Here is a 23,152-nt window from a genome sequence, read left to right on the forward strand (position 1 = left end):
ATAACCTGCAGATGTATTTGCAACAATTAAGTCAACCAAATCACAAAGGTGAGTTTTGTTGATGTTGACTGCCAGCTAATCGATGCTAACATGCTACGCTAATCGATGCTAACATGCTATTTACCGGCGGTGCTAAAGCAGACATGGCACAGAGATGTATGGATAACCTGTAGATGCATTTGCAACTATATTACGTTTCCTTCCACCCACATTTAATGCGAAACAAACACTTACCAATCGACGGATTTAAGTTGCTCCAGTGTCAAAAGATGCGAAAGTCCTGATCGTTTAGTCCGCACATTTTACCGGCGATGCTAACGCAGCTATTCGGCCATGCTATGGCTATGAATAGCGTCAGTAGCTATTCGCTCAATAGCTTCAGTTTCTTCTTCAATACTTTCATACTCCAACCATCTGTTTCAATACATGCGTAATCTGTTGAATCGCTTAAGTCGCTGAAATCCGAGTTTGAATCCGAGCTAATGTCGCTATATCTTGCAGTGGTATTCCCATTGTTTGTTTACATTGGCAGCACTGTGTGACGTCACAGGGAAATGGATAGTGGTTTCCAAGATAGCGAAAATAAGGCACTTTAAAGCTTTATTTAGGGATATTCCGGGGCGTTTGGAAAAACACTTCAAAAAATACAACAAGCCACTGGGAACTGTTTTTTATTGTTTTTAACCCTTTTGAAATTGTGATAATGTTCCCCTTTAAGACTCCATTGTTTCCTGTTTTTGCACTTGTTTTGTTTCCATGACTACCCATCAGTTTTCACCTGTCTTTATGTCACGCACCTGTCTCACGTTTTGCACTCGCACACCTGCCACTAATCACCACAGCATTATTTAAACCTGTAGTTGCCAGGTAGACAGCCTGGCAACTTTATCTCTACTCACGTCATGCCATGTTACTTTTACTCCCTTCATGCCATGCCTGTTAATCATACTGTCCATAGTTTCCCTCCTGCCCATGTCACATAGGTTTTTGTTTTTTTTATGTCACAGTTATTGAGTTTTGCTTTTTGTCCATAGTTCTGCCTGTGTGCTAGTTTTTGTTTTCATTAGTCAAGTTTGTTCTCCACCATTGTGCGCGCCTTTTGTTTGCCTTTTTTTTTAGTTAGTGTTAAAATAAAAGATGTCTTTACCTTCACGAATTGCCCGTGCCAGCTTTCCTTTGCCTTCCAGAAAAACAAACCCCCAAGTCCACGTATTGACGGTTTCATGTTTAGTTTTTACTCATTTTTACTCATCGCTTTTATCTAGTTTGCACTTCGTAATATTACTATTATCATTATTATCAACTCCTCTTTTCCTCATTCTTTTTTTCCCCTATTTTTAATGATGTTAGATCTCTGTTGTGTTGTTTTTGTTAATGTTGTTGTTGTTGTTGTGGACAAGTGTTGTAAATGAGCTTTGGCTACAAACACTAAGATGCATACATTGGGTAACTGTTTCAAATATCTATGTTTCTGTATCCGGCCCTATTTCAAATAAACCTTTATATATATGTATATATGTCAAGGTGTGTATATATATATATATAATATACACACACACATATATGTATGTGTGTGTATATATATATATATATGTGTGTGTATATATATATATATATATATATATGTATATATGTATATATATGTGTGTGTATATATATATATATATATATATATGTATATATGTATATATGTATATATATATATATATATATATATATATGTGTGTATATATATACATGTATATATATATATACATGTATATGTATATATATATATACATATGTATATACATGTATATATATATACACATGTATATATATGTATAAACACATTTACATACACATAAACTATTCCGCCCATAAAGCCCTCTAAAAAACATACAAAAACCTCCAACAATACTTAATTAGCATTTTGTGCCCTGAATAATAAGCAAGTATTAGCAATATTGTTAATATAATCGCTAACACAGAGAGCTAGCTTATTAAGCTTAATAACTAGCTTATTCTGCTATATTGACGTATCGACCTGGTGAGCTGCTGCATTGCTTCGGAGTTGGTGAAAGTTAGAGTATAAATCATGCCTCACATCTGGATAGTAGGATGTTGGGGACATAAACAAGAAGTTGGCCAACTTTGACATTTAACTTACAATCGAAGATGGCGAAAAATTGTTTCTTTTTTTGATTTATTTTAACCTGCGCAAGAATTATGATTAATTCTTCATCTAAACGGGAAGATACAAACATCCCGTCAGTCGCCATCCCAGTGAGGGCAGACATTGTACAGTAAGTGCTTGTTGTATTATGTTTGTAGTTTGTATTTCTTGTTTAGCACCTAGCAATACTGCTACATTTATGAAAACTGGGTCTGTTTAGCAGACAGCTTCTAAAACATGGAGCTCATCCTCCTTATCATTAGGGAAGTCCATCTATTATCTATTCTAATCTACTGACATGTCCAGCCCACTTCCACTTATTTCATTTGATAGTTCTCATAATGTCTTGGACTTGCGTTTGTTTTCTCACCCATTCATTTGTTTTTCTGTCTTTATATGTGATTCCCAGCATGTTTCTTTCCATGTTGTGTTGTGCTGCTGCTATTTTCTTTTCTATTTTATTTGACAATGCCCAGGTTTCAGCTCCATATGTCATGTTGGTAACACACATTAAGTCATGTTGGTAACACACATTAAGTCATGTTGGTAACACACATTGATTAAAGACCTTTCTTTTTAGGCTTAACAGTATTTGTCCTCTCATGATGTTGCTCAGTTGTCCATGTTGGCACCAGACCAATCTGATTCTCCTCCCTATCTCCTGTTCTTGACTCTTTTCTTTCAGGCTAAATCTCTGCCCCAGATGGATCAACCAATCAATCAATGTGTATCTATATAGCCCTAAATACGATGTATTCATCAACTTCATCAATTTCATTTCCATTAAGAGTCACAGGTCCATGAGGTACCATGGAATTTGCCATGACTTTTGTTTTCTTCATATTCATTTTCATTCTTCCTTATATCCAGGCTAAAAAAGATAAGGCTTTAAAAGGATTATTTGTCACAAAGTAGTCTTTTTTGGCTTTCGCAAAGTCGACATGAGCCGTAGTTGTTGTTGTTGTTGTTGTTGTATGACATAACAAACGTGGTGATGTGCCTGGGAAATTAAAATGTTGTTGTATGCTTAAATTTAATATGTAAATGAAAATATAAATATTAGTTATTATGAATGTTACTACATGACATATATACTTACATCATGTATATATTACATGTTATTATGAATGTTACTACATGACATATATACTTACATCATGTATATATTACATGTTATTATGAATGTTACTAGATACTACATATATACTTACATCATGTATATATTACATGTTATTATGAATGTTACTAGATACTACATATATACTTACATCATGTATATAAAAAGATGATGGAGGCTTTTTGAGCTTTTTCATCAACTCCCACGAGCTCCAATGTTAGCTGACTTATGCTAGTTTATTTACGTGTTAGAATGCATAAAAACACATGTATTCTTTTCTTATATAACGGTAGTGAATGAAAAACAAAATGAATAAAAAGAGTCTTACAGCAGCTCTAATATTGAATTCCTGGATGGACGATATGTTGAATATTGTTTTAGACAGTTCATATTTGTTGAGACGCGCACACAGGCTTTTCTCTCCATGGCAACGATCATCTACTTCTTGATACAACGCCGCAGCCATTTATGCCTAACTGTGCCACTTATCAAACGTGCTAAATATTGACGCCAAAACAGCGGCTGCAACAGTTTTAGGCTTGTTAAAAATCACATGGCGGGCGCTGAATAATTACAGTGAATGTCTCTTTCCTCCGTTGTAATTATCTGCCTGCATTCTGCATCTTCATGAAGACAAAGAGGCTAAATGGGTTGCATGAGCTTATTTCGGGAGACACAAACTTCAGCCTACAAGCTTACTAGGTGACTATCAAGTTTGCAAGAATATACACACAAACACTTGGTAGATCAGGCCTGTTGTCTAATAAGCCGCCCCTGATTATGCTCCTTTGTACTCTGGTTTTAATTTGCAACATTTTAGTGATGGACCGGGAGCTGTTATGCAGTTTTACTTACACAAGAATATCTTTTTTGCAGTCTTTAGGTGAAAACTTGACCTTAAAGCTGCTGGTCGTAACTTCCCCAGGGTACTTCCTGTCCTCCAAGTTCTCCTGGTCCTGGTCCTCGTCCTCAACGTCAGATGAAGTGTATGAGGTAACTGTATAATCCACCTGGTGACAGATGCCCAGGAATGAATCCATGAATAGCTGGCTTGCATTTATTCTCAACAAAAATATGCATGCTTCACTTTTGTTTTTGCTCTTTATTACGGAGCGTAGTTGGTGAATTCCCTAAATTCCTTCTTGAGAAATGTTGTTCTTCAACAATTTGCTCGGGCATTTGTTGACAAAGTGACGACCCTCGCCCCGTCCTTGTTTGTGAATGAGTGAGCATTTCACGGAAGCTTCTTTTATAGCCAATCATGGCACCCACCTGTTCCCAATTAGCCTGTTCACCTGTGGGACGTTCCAAATAAGTGTTTGATGAGCGTTCCTCAACTTTCTCACTCTTTTTTGCCACTTGTGCCAGCTTTTTTGAAACTTGTTGCAGGCATCAAATTCCAAATGAGCTAATATTTGCAACAAATAACATTTTCCAGTTGGAACGTTAATAATAATAATAATAATAATAATAATGGGGCTTCACGGTGGCAGAGGGGTTAGTGCGTCTGCCTCACAATACGAAGTTCCTGCAGTCCTGGGTTCAAATCCAGGCTCGGGATCTTTCTGTGTGGAGTTTGCATGTTCTTCCCGTGAATGCGTGGGTTCCCTCCGGGTACTCCGGCTTCCTCCCACCTCCAAAGACATGCACCTGGGGATAGGCCCCTCCCACCTCCAAAGACATGCACCTGGGGATAGGCCCCTCCCTCTTCAAAGACATGCACCTGGGGATAGGCCCCTCCCACCTCCAAAGGCATGCACCTGGGGATAGGCCCCTCCCACCTCCAAAGACATGCACCTGGGGATAGGCCCCTCCCACCTCCAAAGACATGCACCTGGGGATAGGCCCCTCCCACCTCCAAAGACATGCACCTGGGGATAGGCCCCTCCCACCTCCAAAGACATGCACCTGGGGATAGGCCCCTCCCACCTCCAAAGACATGCACCTGGGGATAGGCCCCTCCCACCTCCAAAGACATGCACCTGGGGATAGGCCCCTCCCACCTCCAAAGACATGCACCTGGGGATAGGCCCCTCCCACTTCCTAAGACATGCACCTGGGGATAGGCCCCTCCCTCTTCAAAGACATGCACCTGGGGATAGGCCCCTCCCTCTTCAAAGACATGCACCTGGGGATAGGCCCCTCCCACCTCCAAAGACATGCACCTGGGGATAGGTTGATTGGCAACACTAAATGGTCCCTAGTGTGTGAATGTTGTCTGTCTATCTGTGTTGGCCCTGCGATGAGGTGGCGACTTGTCCAGGGTGTACCCTGCCTTCGGCCCGATTGTAGCTAAGATAGGCGCCAGCGCCCCCCGCGACCCCGAAAGGGAATAAGCGGTAGAAAATGGATGGATGGATGGATGGATTAGATTTATATCGCGCTTTTCTATTGTTAAGATACTCAAAGCCCTCACAGAGAAGTTGGAACCCATCATTCATTCATTCGTTAAATATCTTGTCTTTGCAGTCTATTTAATTGAATATAAGTGGAAAATTATTTGTTGTATTCTCTTTTTATTTACACAAGGTGACAACTTCACTGCTTTTGGGCTTTATATAAAGTTGGTTTTATTCTGTTTTTATGTCATCTTTTGTATGACATTGTTATCGCAGTGGAGGTGACAAAAGAGATGGTGACAGTTACGGGGTGCATGAAGACCACTGCTGACAGGAAGTGAGGTAGTCCTGCTGCCTGCTGGCCAGAGACAACTACACACTGGGTTTCTGCCAACAATATTGGAGGGAAACATGACTTTGGTGTTCACTGAACAACTTCCAGATCTTCCAACTGAGTCGATTGAACAATATTTTTGTGTGTCGTTTGTACCTCATCGTGGCCTTCTTCCTTCACGCTGCTGGACTTGGTGAAGTCCAGTGGCCCCTCCCACTCAGGCTGGGTGTGGCCCTGAGATGACACACCCCCCGCGTGCTGGGAGGATGAGGACGAGGACGATGAAGGCTCCGGTGACTGCACGCTCTCTCTCTTGCTTTTCTTTATGCTGAGGTCCAAGGTGCCGTTCTCGTCCACTTCAATGTCGGCCTCCTGAAAACATGCACACCAACACACTCGGCAACTGGGCGACAAAAAGATCAATCAAACAAACAATCAATGTTTACTTATGGAGACCTTGTTGTTTTTTTCATTATTTTTTTTGTCATGAGAAAGGGAGGTTTTTTGGGTTGATGCACCAATTATAATCAATCAATTAATGTTTATTTATATAGCCCCAAATCACAAATGTCTCAAAGGACTGCACAAATCATTACGACTACAACATCCTCGGAAGAACCCACAAAAGGGCAAGGAAAACTCACACCCAGTGGGCAAGTGTATCTTGTGTTTTTTATGTTGATTTAATTAACAAAAAAAAAAAAAAAAAAAATTCTTCTGCGGCCCGGTGGTTGGGGACCACCGCTGTAAAATGCATCTGGGTGAGTAACATACAAATATAATTATTTATATTTCTTTTTATTAAAAAATGTGCTGTTTGATTGGGCAATAATTGTTGTCTGTGTCTAGTTTGTGATATAATGAACCCAGGTTTCCCAGTATTATGAAGTCAATTCCTCCAATTTATAATTAATAATGGCAGTTATCTTCTCCATTTTATATACGAACCCCGTTTCCATATGAGTTGGGAAATTGTGTTAGATGTAAATATAAACAGAATACAATGATTTGCAAATTCTTTTGAATGGTTGGTTTATTTTGAGCCATGCAAACAAAACAAGAGAATGACATAAAATACAAAAGAAATATATAAATACATTATTTTTACACCTACATTGAGAACATTACATGTGACTAATCTTTTGTAGATGTCAAGATTGGCTCAAAAGGGAGTGGGAAGAAGTCAACTAATTAGGTCCCACCCCTATACATATACAATACATATTTACAATATATAATACAATAATATATATAATATAATATTTTCAAGCCATATTCAGTTGAATATGCTACAAAGACAACATATTTGATGTTCAAACTCATATATATCTTTTGTTTTTGCAAATAATCATTAACTTTAGAATTTGATGCCAGCAACACGTGACAAAGAAGTTGGGAAAGGTGGCAATAAATACTGATAAAGTTGAGGAATGCTCATCAAACACTTATTTGGAACATCCCACAGGTGTGCAGGCTAATTGGGAACAGGTGGGTGCCATGATTAGCTATAAAAACAGCTTCCCAAAAAATGCTCAGTCTTTCACAAGAAAGGATGGGGCGAGGTACACCCCTTTGTCCACAACTGCGTGAGCAAATAGTCAAACAGTTTAAGAACAACCTTTCTCAAAGTGACATTGCAAGAAATTTAGGGATTTCAACATCTACGCTCCATAATATCATCAAAAGGTTCAGAGAATCTGGAGAAATCACTCCACGTAAGCGGCATGGCCGGAAACCAACACTGAATAACCGTGACCTTCCATCCCTCAGACGGCACTGTATCAAAAACCGACATCAATCTCTAAAGGATATCACCACATGGGCTCAGGAACACTTCAGAAAACCACTGTCACTAAATACAGTTGGTCGCTACATCTGTAAGTGCAAGTTAAAGCTCTACTATGCAAAATGAAAGCCATTTAAGCCATTAAGGGACGGCGTGGCGCAGTGGAAGAGTGGCCGTGCGCAACCCGAGGGTCACTGGTTCAAATCCCACCTAGAACCAACCTCGTCACGTCCGTTGTGTCCTGAGCAAGACACTTCACCCTTGCTCCTGATGGGTGCTGGTTAGCGCCTTGCATGGCAGCTCCCTCCATCAGTGTGTGAATGTGTGTGTGAATGTGGAAGTAGTGTCAAAGCGCTTTGAGTACCTTGAAGGTAGAAAAGCGCTATACAAGTACAACCCATTTATCATTTATTTTAATTTATCAACAACATCCAGAAACGCCGCCGGCTTCCATGGGCCCCGAGATCATCAAAGATGGACTGATGCAAAGTGGAAAAGTGTTTTGTGGTCTGACTAGTCCACATTTCAAATTTTTGGGGAAATATTCGACGCGAACCATCCAGACTTATCGACGCAAAGTTCAAAAGTCAGCATCTGTGATGGACGCCCCTGCTTATTTCAGCGAGACAATGCCAAGCCACATTCAGCATGTGTTACAACAGCGTTGTAGTAAAAGAGTATGGGTACTTTCCTGGCCCACCCCCAGTCCAGACCTGTCTCCCATGGAAAATGTGTGGCGCATTATGAAGCGTAAAATAGAACAGGTGAGACCCCGGACTGTTGAAGGACTGAAGCTCTACATAAAACAAGAATGGGAAAGAATTCCACTTTCAAAGCTTCAACAATTAAGTTTCCTCAGTTCCCAAACGTTTATTGAGTGTTGTTAAAAGAAAAGGTGATGTAACACAGTGGTGAACATGCCCTTTCCCAACTACTTTGGCACCTGTTGCAGCCATGAAATTCTAAGTTAATTATTATTTGCAAAAAAAATAAGTTTATGAGTTTGAACATGAAATATGTTGTCTTTGTAGCATATTCAACTGAATATGGCTTGAAAAGGATTTGCAAATCATTGTATTCTGTTTATATTTACATCTAACACAATTTCCCAACTCATATGGAAACTGGGTTTGTATGTTGAGTTTTCCATCCATTGCTTGAAAGTAAGACTGTGTTTTTCAGACTGGCTGAAAAAAGATTGACACTTGATGAACATCCTACTGGTGGTAAAAAGAACATTACCAGGAAATGGAAATCCCAGGAGAGCCCAACTTTGAAGCAATGCAGAGATTTTTAAAGAGGGCTTAATGGGCGATTGGTAGCTGCCTTGTGCTAGCAGTTTTCCCCTCTGTAGAATGCAGAAACAAGTGTGTTCTTGTCTCAGGTGAGGATCATGGATGTTGGTTCAAAATTCCCCCCAGAAGAGCATTTTCCCCTCAACCGCAGCAATGAAGAAGAGCAGGAAGTTGTACCTCGGTGCAGGTCTCCCTGGGGGGGGCGCTGAGGGTCTCGGGTCTTTCCCAGCAGCGAGTGGACAGGTTGAGGATGGCCGTGGCTGCCATGTGTGCCGCCTCCGCATCTTGACTGCAGTCGTACTCGTTGGACGACAAGGCGGTCTTGGCCACGGCTCCTGGTCCAGTCCGGCTTGGAGAGGAGGCCTTGATGAAGGGTTTAGCTGAGCGGGGTAGAGGTAAGGCAAAGGTTAGTTTCAACATTGTTGACTTTCACAGCAGACTAGTCCGGCACTCTATTGCTTTTGAGACGTGCACAGTTGACGGGGAGAGCGCTTAAAAGATCACAGCACATCATAGCAGTCCCTAGATAGTACGTGCGCAGGATGTGACATTACAGCGATCTGATTGGATGCTGGCTAAAAGCTTTCAGATGATGTCACTGTGACATAATACCTTGCTCTTGGATCTTGCTGGTGAACAAAAAAAAAAATCAGTGAGCTTCTTTGTTTTTAAAATCAAGGAACATTTTACAGTTTTGACAGTCAACATACTCGACCCTCGGCATTCTCGCCAGGCAAGATCAAAAATAAATAATGGTAAGTGAAAGGGAAGGAATATTGGAAATGTGGCTGGACTCCAAAATCAGAATCAGAATAGTTTTTATTGCCATCCATCCATCCATCCATCCATCATCTTCCGCTTATCCGAGGTCGGGTCGCGGGGGCAACAGCCTAAGCAGGGAAGCCCAGACTTCCCTCTCCCCAGCCACTTCGTCTAGCTCTTCCCGGGGGATCCCGAGGCGTTCCCAGGCCAGCCGGGAGACATAGTCTTCCCAACGTGTCCTGGGTCTTCCCCGTGGCCTCCTACCGGTTGGACGTGCCCTAAACACCTCCCTAGGGAGGCGTTCGGGTGGCATCCTGACCAGATGCCCGAACCACCTCATCTGGCTCCTCTCCATGTGGAGGAGCAGCGGCTTTACTTTGAGTTCCTCCCGGATGACAGAGCTTCTCACCCTATCTCTAAGGGAGAGACCCAAACTCATTTGGGCCGCTTGTACCCGTGATCTTGTCCTTTCGGTCATGACCCAAAGCTCATGACCATAGGTGAGGATGGGAACGTAGATCGACCGGTAAATTGAGAGCTTTGCCTTCCGGCTCAGCTCCTTCTTCACCACAACGGATTATTGCCATTGTTTGAAAACAGGTTCAAAAAGTAGGAATTTTTCTTGGTGCAATCGTGCAACTTAGAAGACATATAAGACAGAATAAGTAATAATAAATCATTAAATTATATAATTTAATATATATATAATTATATATAATATTGTATATTAATAATATAAATATTAAATAAAAATAACTGTTTTTCAACCACTGTGCCGCAGTAGATACAGTCTGGTGTGCCGTGGGAGATTATCTAATTTCACCTATTTGGGTTAAAAATATTTTTTGCAAAGCAGTAATTATAGTCTGCAAATGTTGTGTTGTTGTTGAGTGTTGCTGCTGTCTAGAGCTGGGCAGACTAACCGTGTAATACTCTTCCATATCAGTAGGTGGCAGCAGCTAGCTAATTGCTTTGTAGATGTCAGAAACAGCGGGAGGCAGGGTGCAGGTAAAAAGGTGTCTAATGCTTAAACCAAAAATAAACAAAAGGTGAGTGCCCTAAGAAAATGCTTTGAAGCTTAGGGAAGGCGATGCAGAACAAAACTAAAACTGAACTGGCGACAAAGTAAACAAAAACAGAATGCTGGACGACAGCAAAGACTTACTGTGGAGCAAAGACAATGTACATCCCAACATGACATGACAATCAACAATGTCCCCACAAGGAGGGAAAAACAATTTAAATATTACTGATTGATAAAACAAAGTAGATGCAGGATATATCGCTAAAAGGAAGATATGAAACTGCTACAGGAAAAAACCAAAAAAAAGAGATGAAGCCAGCAAAATAGGAGCGCAAGACAAGAAGTAAAACACTACACACAGGAAAAGAGAAAAAAAGTGCAAATAAGTCAGGGTGTGATGTGACAGGTGGTGACAGTACACCTACTTTGAGACAAGAGCTATAGTCATGCATGCTTGTTATGCTTTAAAGTCATATCCAACAATTTAAATTTAAAGTCATATCCAACAATTGCCACAACCAATTTTTACTGTCAACTAGAGATGCACGGTTTGTGGTCTCGTCCGCGGAGTCCGTGGATAAACCACGGGTCGGGCGGTTGGCATGACGAAAACATTTATTTTAATTAGATTCGGGCGGCTGGCGGTTGAACCATCCGGAAATATTTAATATACATGGTTCTGGGATCGGTATCCTTTGCCATTCAAAGAGCCATTTGAGACCCGTGTCTTAAAGCGAAGACGACAATAAGAGACGCTAATATTCTCTAGAACGACTGCCGGCAGTCACCCAGATAATAAGTATTAGAGCGTGCTATGAAGTCATTGGCTTTGTCGCCTACTACAACATGTACCATCTGCTTGTCAGTCCAGCATCATGTTGTGTGTGGTTTCTGTAACAACACGCACACGACTGCAAGGCATACTGGGTGACACAGAGTACACTAATGGTTGTGATATAAACTATTTTAACACTCCTAGTAATATGCACCACGCTGTGAAGCCACACCAAATAAGATTGACAAACACATTTTGGGAGAACATCCTCACAGTAACACAACATAAACGCAACACAACAAATACCCGGAATCCTTTGTATCCGTGACATATCCTGACTATTTTATACACCCCGCTAGCATCAACCCCCCCTGTGCGTCGGTAAGGTGGGCGGGGTTAGGGGTGCAGGGGTGTAAAATATATTCAGGGGTGTCACGGATACAAGGGATTATGGGTATTTATTGTGTTGCGTTTATGTTATGTTACTGTGAGGATGTTCTCCCGAAATGTGTTTGTCAATCTTGTCGGGTGTGGCTTCATATTAGTAAGTGTTAAAGTTGTTTATATCACAACCATCAGTGTACTCTGTGTCACCCAGTATGCCTTTCAATCTTGAACGTCTGATAGCGGAAGACGCACACAACATGTTGACAGACTAACAATCGGTCCGTACATGTTGTTGAAGGTGTCTAAGGCAATGGCTTCACAGCACGCCCTTATTCTTGTCATCAGGATGAACGATATTGGATAGTTGCAAGAACGTTAGCGGCTCCCATTGTCTTCATTACTCTGTGAAACAGGTTTAAATAGTTCTGTGAGTGGTAAAGGCGGACAGCCTCTGATGTATTTCAGCGGGCGGTTGGCGGGCGGGTACGGTTCTGATAAAATGTTGGTTCCGGTGGACGGCGGGTGGATGACGACTTTGGTGATGCGGATGCGGATGATATAATTGCCTATCCGCGCATCTCTACTGTTAACTGGGTTTCATTCTTGAATGATTTCTGCTGGTGGTGAGCCTCCGTATTCTTTTCAACGCAAAAAATGTGCCTTGGCTCAGAAAAGGTTGCAAAACACTGACGTAGAGCAGTGTTTTGCAACCACAGCTGGGAGACGTGTTTGTCAGCTGTGGTACTCAGGTGTAATACACAGTTCCACCACCTGTGGCAGTAATGACAATATAGAAACAAACAGAAGAAGTCTGCAGCTAAAGTAATTAAGACGTTTCTAAAGTGCAAAAATGATGACTCAAGTGGTGTAGCTGTGTTAATTTTGTACTTTTATTTTATTGACAGGTTATTTTAGAAATTGAGATAGGCACCAGCGCCCTCACGAACCCAAAGGGAATAAGTGGTAGAAAATGGATGGATAGATGGATGGATGGATTATTTAGTCCCTTCTTTTGCGCTATATATAGATCATTAATTCCAATGTTCTACTCTGGAGTGTAAAAGTTAGGCCCCAGGGTCAAACAGTTTAAGTTTAAACACTACGAGTGTTGTCCCGATACCAATAGTTTGGTACCAATACCAAAATGTATTTCCATACTTTTCAGCACTTTTCTAAATAAAGGGGACCACAAAAATGTCATTATTGTCTTTATTTGAACAAAAATGTTAGTGTAGATGAAACATATGTTTATTATTGTCATTTAGTCCTTCAATAAAATGTTGAACATACTAGACAACTTGTCTTTTAGTAGTAAGTAAACAAACAAAGACTCCTAATTAGTATGCAGTAACATATTGTCTCATTTATACACCTATTATTTGATACACATTATGAGGGACAAACTGTAAAAAATTATTATTAATCTACTCGTTCTTTTACTGTAAATATCTGCTTATTTTCTGTTTTAACATGTTCTATCTACACTTCTGTTCAAATGTAATAATGACTTATTCTTCTCTTCTTTGATACTTGACATTAGTTTGGGATGATACCACACATTTAGGTATCGCTGCGATACCAAGTAGTTACAGGATCATATAATAAAATAAAATGCCTAATAAACTAATAATAATATGGTTAAGAAATACTGATGTAAAGGGTAGGTGTCGCTCTGTTTTCTCTTTTAACATTTTTTATCTACACTTCTGTTAAAATGTAATAACTTATTATTCTATTCTTTGATACTTGACATTAGTTTTGGATGATACCACACATTTAGGTATCGATGCGATACCAAGTAGTTACAGGATCATATAATAAAATAAAATGCCTAATAGACTAATAATAATATGGTTAAGAAATACTGCTGTAAAGGGTAGGTGTCGCTCTGTTTTCTCTTTTAACATTTTTTATCTACACTTCTGTTAAAATGTAATAACTTATTATTCTATTCTTTGATACTTGACATTAGTTTTGGATGATACCACACATTTAGGTATCGATCTGATACCAAGTAGTTACAGGATCATACAATAAAATATAATTTTCTAATAAAGCAATAATAATATGGTTAAGAAATACTGATGTAAAGGGTAGGTGTCGTGCTATTTTCTCTTTTAACATGTTCTATCTACACTTCTGTTAAAATGTAATAATCACTTATTCTTCTCTTCTTTGATACTTGACATTAGTTTTAGATGGCGGTATAGTACCAAATATAATTCCTTAGTATAGCGGTACTATACTAGTGTACACTTCTACACACTAGTGATGGATGGAGTGGTACTATACTAGTGTACACTTCTACACACTAGTGACGGATGGAGCGGTACTATACTAGTGTTGTGTAGCCGTTATGTGATACCCAATGCTGACATCATGATCAGTGCGGTGGTGTTGTGTCTCCTCACTTTTGAAGGCTTTGGGTGAGGTTTCAGCGGCGGTGGTCTTTGGAACCAGCATACGCTTTCCAAACACCTGGACGTCAAAGCTTGCATAGTCGAAAGACACCTTGGAGTACTTCTCCAGCTCCTTGGCCAGGTTGGCCCGAGGCGTGGTGGTGACCGTGTTGGGCCCGTAGGTCCCGTACTGCGGGATCTCCAGCTGCTTCACGAAACACATCGGCCTGCAGGAGACAGTCCACATGTTAGTAGTCATAGCAAAGTTGGAGACAGTCCACATGTTAGTAGTCATAGCAAAGTTGGAGACAGTCCACATGTTAGTAGTCATAGCAAAGTTGGAGACAGTCCACATGTTAGTAGTCATAGCAAAGTTGGAGACAGTCCACATGTTAGTAGTCATAGCAAAGTTGGAGACAGTCCACATGTTAGTAGTCATAGCAACGTTGGAGACAGTCCACATGTTAGTAGTCATAGCAAAGTTGGAAACAGTCCACATGTTAGTAGTCATAGCAAAGTTGGAGACAGTCCACATGTTAGTAGTCATAGCAAAGTTGGAGACAGTCCACATGTTAGTAGTCATAGCAAAGTTGGAGACAGTCCACATGTTAGTAGTCATAGAAAAGTTGGAGACAGTCCACATGTTAGTAGTCATAGCAAAGTTGGAGACAGTCCACATGTTAGTAGTCATAGCAAAGTTGGAGACAGTCCACGTTAGTAGTCATAGCAAAGTTGGAGACAGTCCACATGTTAGTAGTCATAGCAAAGTTGGAGACAGTCCACATGTTAGTAGTCATAGCAAAGTTGGAGACAGTCCACATGTTAGTAGTCATAGCAAAGTTGGAGACAGTCCACATGTTAGTAGTCATAGCAAAGTTGGAGACAGTCCACATGTTAGTAGTCATAGCAAAGTTGGAGACAGTCCACATGTTAGTAGTCATAGCAAAGTTGGAGACAGTCCACATGTTAGTAGTCATAGCAAAGTTGGAGACAGTCCACATGTTAGTATTCATAGCAAAGTTGGAGACAGTCCACATGTTAGTATTCATAGCAAAGTTGGAGACAGTCCACATGTTAGTAGTCATAGCAAAGTTGGAGACAGTCCACATGTTAGTATTCATAGCAAAGTTGGAGACAGTCCACATGTTAGTAGTCATAGCAAAGTTGGAGACAGTCCACATGTTAGTAGTCATAGCAAAGTTGGAGACAGTCCACATGTTAGTAGTCATAGCAAAGTTGGAGACAGTCCACATGTTAGTAGTCATAGCAAAGTTGGAGACAGTCCACATGTTAGTAGTCATAGCAAAGTTGGAGACAGTCCACATGTTAGTAGTCATAGCAAAGTTGGAGACAGTCCACATGTTAGTAGTCATAGCAAAGTTGGAGACAGTCCACATGTTAGTGTTCATAGCAAAGTAGGAGACAGTCCACATGTTAGTATTCATAGCAAAGTTGGAGACAGTCCACATGTTAGTATTCATAGCAAAGTCGGAGACAGTCCACATGTTAGTAGTCATAGCAAAGTTGGAGACAGTCCACATGTTAGTAGTCATAGCAAAGTTGGAGACAGTCCACATGTTAGTGTTCATAACAAAGTTGGAGACAGTCCACATGTTAGTATTCATAGCAAAGTTGGAGACAGTCCACATGTTAGTAGTCATAGCAAAGTTGGAGACAGTCCACATGTTAGTGTTCATAGCAAAGTTGGAGACAGTCCACATGTTAGTAGTCATAGCAAAGTTGGAGACCGTCCACATGTTAGTGTTCATAGCAAAGTTGGAGACAGTCCACATGTTAGTGTTCATAGCAAAGTTGGAGACAGTCCACATGTTAGTAGTCATAGCAAAGTTGGAGACAGTCCACATGTTAGTATTCATAACAAAGTTGGAGACAGTCCACATGTTAGTATTCATAGCAAAGTTGGAGACAGTCCACATGTTAGTATTCATAGCAAAGTTGGAGACAGTCCACATGTTAGTGTTCATAACAAAGTTGGAGACAGTCCACATGTTAGTGTTCATAGCAAAGTTGGAGACAGTCCACATGTTAGTGTTCATAGCAAAGTTGGAGACAGTCCACATGTTAGTAGTCATAGCAAAGTTGGAGACAGTCCACATGTTAGTAGTCATAGCAAAGTTGGAGACAGTCCACATGTTAGTGTTCATAGCAAAGTAGGAGACAGTCCACATGTTAGTATTCATAGCAAAGTTGGAGACAGTCCACATGTTAGTATTCATAGCAAAGTCGGAGACAGTCCACATGTTAGTAGTCATAGCAAAGTTGGAGACAGTCCACATGTTAGTAGTCATAGCAAAGTTGGAGACAGTCCACATGTTAGTGTTCATAGCAAAGTTGGAGACAGTCCACATGTTAGTAGTCATAGCAAAGTTGGAGACCGTCCACATGTTAGTGTTCATAGCAAAGTTGGAGACAGTCCACATGTTAGTGTTCATAGCAAAGTTGGAGACAGTCCACATGTTAGTAGTCATAGCAAAGTTGGAGACAGTCCACATGTTAGTATTCATAACAAAGTTGGAGACAGTCCACATGTTAGTATTCATAGCAAAGTTGGAGACAGTCCACATGTTAGTGTTCATAGCAAAGTTGGAGACAGTCCACATGTTAGTGTTCATAACAAAGTTGGAGACAGTCCACATGTTAGTGTTCATAGCAAAGTTGGAGACAGTCCACATGTTAGTGTTCATAGCAAAGTTGGAGACAGTCCACATGTTAGTGTTCATAACAAAGTTGGAGACAGTCCACATGTTAGTATTCATAGCAAAGTTGGAGACAGTCCACATGTTAGTAGTCATAGCAAAGTTGGAGACAGTCCACATGTTAGTAGTCATAGCAAAGTTGGAGACAGTCCACATGTTAGTAGTCATTGCAAAGTTGGAGACAGTCCACATGTTAGTAGTCATAGCAAAGTTGTAGACAGTCCACATGTTAGTAGTCATAGCAAAGTTGGAGACAGTCCACATGTTAGTAGTCATTGCAAAGTTGGAGACAGTCCACATGTTAGTAGTCATAGCAAAGTTGGAGACAGTCCACATGTTAGTGTTCATAGCAAAGTTGGAGACAGTCCACATGTTAGTGTTCATAACAAAGTTGGAGACAGTCCACATGTTAGTATTCATAGCAAAGTTGGAGACAGTCCACATGTTAGTAGTCATAGCAAAGTTGGAGACAGTCCACATGTTAGTAGTCATAGCAAAGTTGGAGACAGTCCACATGTTAGTAGTCATTGCAAAGTTGGAGACAGTCCACATGTTAGTAGTCATAGCAAAGTTGTAGACAGTCCACATGTTAGTAGTCATTGCAAAGTTGGAGACAGTCCACATGTTAGTAGTCATTGCAAAGTTGGAGACAGTCCACATGTTAGTAGTCATAGCAAAGTTGGAGACAGTCCACATGTTAGTGTTCATAGCAAAGTTGGAGACAGTCCACATGTTAGTGTTCATAACAAAGTTGGAGACAGTCCACATGTTAGTATTCATAGCAAAGTTGGAGACAGTCCACATGTTAGTAGTCATAGCAAAGTTGGAGACAGTCCACATGTTAGTAGTCATAGCAAAGTTGGAGACAGTCCACATGTTAGTAGTCATTGCAAAGTTGGAGACAGTCCACATGTTAGTAGTCATAGCAAAGTTGTAGACAGTCCACATGTTAGTAGTCATAGCAAAGTTGGAGACAGTCCACATGTTAGTAGTCATTGCAAAGTTGGAGACAGTCCACATGTTAGTATTCATAGCAAAGTTGGAGACAGTCCACATGTTAGTAGTCATAGCAAAGTTGGAGACAGTCCACATGTTAGTAGTCATAGCAAAGTTGGAGACAGTCCACATGTTAGTAGTCATAGCAAAGTTGTAGACAGTCCACATGTTAGTAGTCATAGCAAAGTTGGAGACAGTCCACATGTTAGTAGTCATTGCAAAGTTGGAGACAGTCCACATGTTAGTAGTCATAGCAAAGTTGGAGACAGTCCACATGTTAGTGTTCATAGCAAAGTTGGAGACAGTCCACATGTTAGTGTTCATAACAAAGTTGGAGACAGTCCACATGTTAGTATTCATAGCAAAGTTGGAGACAGTCCACATGTTAGTAGTCATAGCAAAGTTGGAGACAGTCCACATGTTAGTAGTCATAGCAAAGTTGGAGACAGTCCACATGTTAGTAGTCATAGCAAAGTTGGAGACAGTCCACATGTTAGTAGTCATAGCAAAGTTGGAGACAGTCCACATGTTAGTAGTCATAGCAAAGTTGTAGACAGTCCACATGTTAGTAGTCATAGCAAAGTTGGAGACAGTCCACATGTTAGTAGTCATTGCAAAGTTGGAGACAGTCCACATGTTAGTATTCATAGCAAAGTTGGAGACAGTCCACATGTTAGTGTTCATAGCAAAGTTGGAGACAGTCCACATGTTAGTGTTCATAACAAAGTTGGAGACAGTCCACATGTTAGTGTTCATAGCAAAGTTGGAGACAGTCCACATGTTAGTGTTCATAGCAAAGTTGGAGACAGTCCACATGTTAGTGTTCATAGCAAAGTTGGAGACAGTCCACATGTTAGTGTTCATAGCAAAGTTGGAGACAGTCCACATGTTAGTAGTCATAGCAAAGTTGGAGACAGTCCACATGTTAGTAGTCATAGCAAAGTTGTAGACAGTCCACATGTTAGTAGTCATTGCAAAGTTGGAGACAGTCCACATGTTAGTAGTCATTGCAAAGTTGGAGACAGTCCACATGTTAGTAGTCATAGCAAAGTTGGAGACAGTCCACATGTTAGTGTTCATAGCAAAGTTGGAGACAGTCCACATGTTAGTGTTCATAACAAAGTTGGAGACAGTCCACATGTTAGTATTCATAGCAAAGTTGGAGACAGTCCACATGTTAGTAGTCATAGCAAAGTTGGAGACAGTCCACATGTTAGTAGTCATAGCAAAGTTGGAGACAGTCCACATGTTAGTAGTCATTGCAAAGTTGGAGACAGTCCACATGTTAGTAGTCATAGCAAAGTTGTAGACAGTCCACATGTTAGTAGTCATAGCAAAGTTGGAGACAGTCCACATGTTAGTAGTCATTGCAAAGTTGGAGACAGTCCACATGTTAGTAGTCATAGCAAAGTGAAAGCAGGCCAACCTGGATTGTACGCCGTGCAAGTTCCTTCCAAAATGTAGCGTTATTTATTTAGATTGTTTCTTGACAACATGTCTGTCTTTACACTGCATTACTTTTGCTACTTGCCACTTAGGGATGGGCACCTTTCCTTATTTCTACAATTTATACCAAAAAGTTCTATTTTGGTTTCATCTGACCACATGACATTCTCCCAATCCTCTGCTGTATCATCCGTGTATCCATTTTGGTATAAACTCAACTGGTGGTGTTTGGAGGAAGAAGAATACTGAGTTGCATCCCAAGAACACCATACCTACTGTGAAGCATGGGGGTGGAAACATCATGCTTTGGGGCTGTTTTTCTGCTAAGGGGACAGGACGATTGATCCGTGTTAAGGAAAGAATGAATGGGGCCATGTATCCTGAGATTTTGAGCCAAAACCCTCCTTCCATCAGTGAGAGCTTTGAATGGTTGACCAAATACTTATTTTCCACCATCATTTACAAATAAATTCTTTAAAATTCCTACAATGTGAATTCCTGGATTTTTTTTCCCACATTCTGTCTCTCACAGTTGAAGTGTACCTATGATGAAAATGACAGACCTCTGTCATCATTTGAAGTGGGAGAACTTGCACAATCGCTGGCTGACTAAATACTTTTTGGCCCCACTGTATGTATATATATATATATATATATATATATACATATATATATATATATATATAGGCAGCACGGTAGTAGAGGGGTTACTGCATCTGCCTCACAATACGAAGGTCCTGAGCAGTACTGGGTTCAATCCCGGGCTCGGGATCTTTCTGTGTGGAGTTTGTATGTTCTCCCCGTGAATGCGTGGGTTCCCTCCGGGTACTCCGGCTTCCTCCCGCCTCCAAAGACATTCACCTGGGGATAGGCCCCTCCCACTTCCAAAGACATGCACCTGGGGATAGGCCCCTCCTACCTCCAAAGACATGCACCTGGGGATAGGCCCCTCCCACCTCCAAAGACATGCACCTGGGGATAGGCCCCTCCCACCTCCAAAGACATGCACCTGGGGATAGGCCCCTCCCACCTCCAAAGACATGCACCTGGGGATAGGCCCCTCCCACCTCCAAAGACATGCACCTGGGGATAGGTTGATTGGCAACACTAAATGGTCCCTAGTGTGTGAATGTGAGTGTGAATGTTGTCCGTCTATCTGTGTTGGTCCTGCGATGAGGTAGCGACTTGTCCAGGGTGCACTCTGCCTTCCGCCTGAATGTAGCTGAGATATGGGTTGAACTGCCCTCCCATAAAATTGTCCAAAATATTTTGGTACCCTGGAGCATTCAAAGATCCTTTCACTGGAACTAAGGGGCCAAGCCCAACTCCTGACAAACAACCCCACACCATAATTCCTCCTCCACCAAATGTCACACTCGGCACAGTGCAGTCCGAAATGCAGCTTTCTCCTGGCAACCTCCAAACCCAGACTGGTCCATCAGATTGCCAGATGGAAAAGTGTGATTCATCAGTCCAGAGAAGGTGTCTCCGCTGCTCTAGAGTCCAGTGGTGATGTCCTTTACACCACTGCATCCCACGCTTTGCATGGGACTTGGTGATGTATGACTTAGGTCAAGCTGCTCGGCCATGAAACCCATTCCATGAAGCTCTCTGCATACTGTACGTGGGCTAATTGGAAGTTTGGAGCTGTGTAGCAAGTGACTGTGCAGAAAGTCTTTGCACTATGCTGACCTCTCTGGCACTTTACCTGGCCTACCACTTGCTGGCTGACTTGCTGTTGTTCCCAAACTCTTCACTTCTCTTAGAATAGGACATTTCACGACTGGATTTGTTGCACAGGCGGCATCCTGTGACAGTTCCATGCTGGAAATCACCGAAAGCGGCCCATTCTTTCACAAATGTTTGTAGAAAACAGTCTCCATGCTTAAGTGCTTGATTTGATACACCGGGCAAAGTGACTAGAACACCTGACTCATCATTCGGGTGGGTGGACAAATACCTTTGGCTATATATATATATATATATATATATATATGTATATATATATATATATATATATATATATATATATATATATATATATATATATATATATATATACATTTTAAATAGTTCAATAAGTGTGTGATAAGAATTGGAGTTTGTTTGGATGGTTTCAAGCAGCAGATGGCATAGGTTTAGTGGCATGGTGAACAATAAATAATAGCAAAGGTGTTACCTGAGCACTCTGTCAGAGTTGGAGGTGGGTTCACTGACTGGGGTCTGTAGATGGACCTGCTTGTCTGGGTTCTTGTTCAGCTTGGATGCAGCAGCAATGGGGCATCCGGACAGACTGGCAACATCAACACAATGACATGTTTACATGAAATCACAGAGAAAAAACAAGTTCATATAGTTGTTTTTTTAAACAAATTCCATTGGAAATCACTTGAGTTGAAATGTTTTGTGCAACAACACCAAGTCCTTCTTACAAAAGAAGGTATTCCCGGAGTGTGTAAAGTTGAACAAAAGCAACAATTTATCTTTATGAAAATAATTTGTTTTTGTTTTTGTTCAACTTTACACACTCAGGAAATACCTTCTTTTGTAACAAACACCAAGTCCTGGTTACAAAAGCTCTCGAGCCGCGGGTTGCCGACCCCCAGTCTACATTAAACATGCTTCAGTGATGACAGCGCCATTTTGTCCTACTCACTGCTATTTAAGCCTGTCTGTTTCTGTTGTTCGTGCTGGCGACTTTCTGTCAGTCCGTGGACTTTGGGGTTTGTTTTTCCGGAAGGCAAAGGAAAGTTGGCGCGGGCAAGACGTGAATGTAAGTACATATTTATTAATGACACTAACAAACTACAAAAAAAAAGCAAACAAAAGGTGCGCACAATGGCGGAAAACAAACGTGACTAATGAAAACAAAAACTAGCACAAAGGCAGAACTATGGACAAAAAGCAAAACTCGATAACTGTGACATCCATCCATCCATTTTCTACCGCTTATTCCCTTTCGGGGTCGCGGGGGGCGCTGGCGCCTATCTCAGCTACAATCGGGTGGAAGGCGGGGTACACCCTGGACAAGTCGCCACCTCATCGCAGGGCCAACACAGATAGACAGACAACATTCACACTCACATTCACACACTAGGGCCAATTTAGTGTTGCCAATCAACCTATCCCCAGGTGCATGTCTTTGGAGGTGGGAGGAAGCCGGAGTACCCGGAGGGAACCCACTGTGACATAAAAACCCAAAACTTACGTGGCATGGGTAGGAGGTAAAGTATGGACAGTATTACTGACAGGCATGGCATGGCATGAAGTAGAGGTAAAGTCGCCAGGACAAACAACAGAAACAGACTGGCTTAAATAGCAGTGACATGATCAGTGAAAATATGTGCGAGACTCAACACGTGAAACTAATGGGTTGCTATGGTGACCAAAGAGTCCAAAAACAAAATTGAACATGACTAAAACCAAACATGATCACACAGACATGACACAAGCTATTAAAAATAGCTGTATGTGCAGATTGCATCATTATGCCTCATTTGTAGCTATAATTGACCTAATTTAGTTCCTTTAATCTCAGAAGGGATTGACTTTTGTAATGGCCATTGAAAAGTATTAAACAGCATTATTCGAGCACATATTTTTTTCACGGAAATGTTTGT

The 23,152-nt window shown here is 41.1% G+C and overlaps 1 protein-coding gene across 5 annotated transcripts in view; it reads right to left on the reverse strand.

Moving 5' to 3' along the window:
- The window catches only part of myt1a (myelin transcription factor 1a), a 77,906-nt gene that overhangs the window by 16,760 nt on the left and 37,994 nt on the right, over positions 1 to 23,152 (reverse strand). For all 5 annotated transcript variants that reach the window (XM_061902442.1, XM_061902443.1, XM_061902444.1 and 2 more), the window contains 5 exons: positions 21,712 to 21,825; positions 14,386 to 14,600; positions 9,204 to 9,406; positions 6,102 to 6,317; positions 4,128 to 4,282 (listed from right to left, as the gene is read on the reverse strand). In XM_061902442.1, the coding sequence (XP_061758426.1) occupies positions 4,128 to 4,282; positions 6,102 to 6,317; positions 9,204 to 9,406; positions 14,386 to 14,600; positions 21,712 to 21,825 (903 nt within the window). The remainder of the gene's footprint in view (positions 1 to 4,127; positions 4,283 to 6,101; positions 6,318 to 9,203; positions 9,407 to 14,385; positions 14,601 to 21,711; positions 21,826 to 23,152) is intronic.

Source organism: Nerophis ophidion, linkage group LG06 (assembly GCF_033978795.1).
Source record: "Nerophis ophidion isolate RoL-2023_Sa linkage group LG06, RoL_Noph_v1.0, whole genome shotgun sequence".
In the NCBI taxonomy this organism is placed as follows: domain Eukaryota; kingdom Metazoa; phylum Chordata; class Actinopteri; order Syngnathiformes; family Syngnathidae; genus Nerophis; species Nerophis ophidion.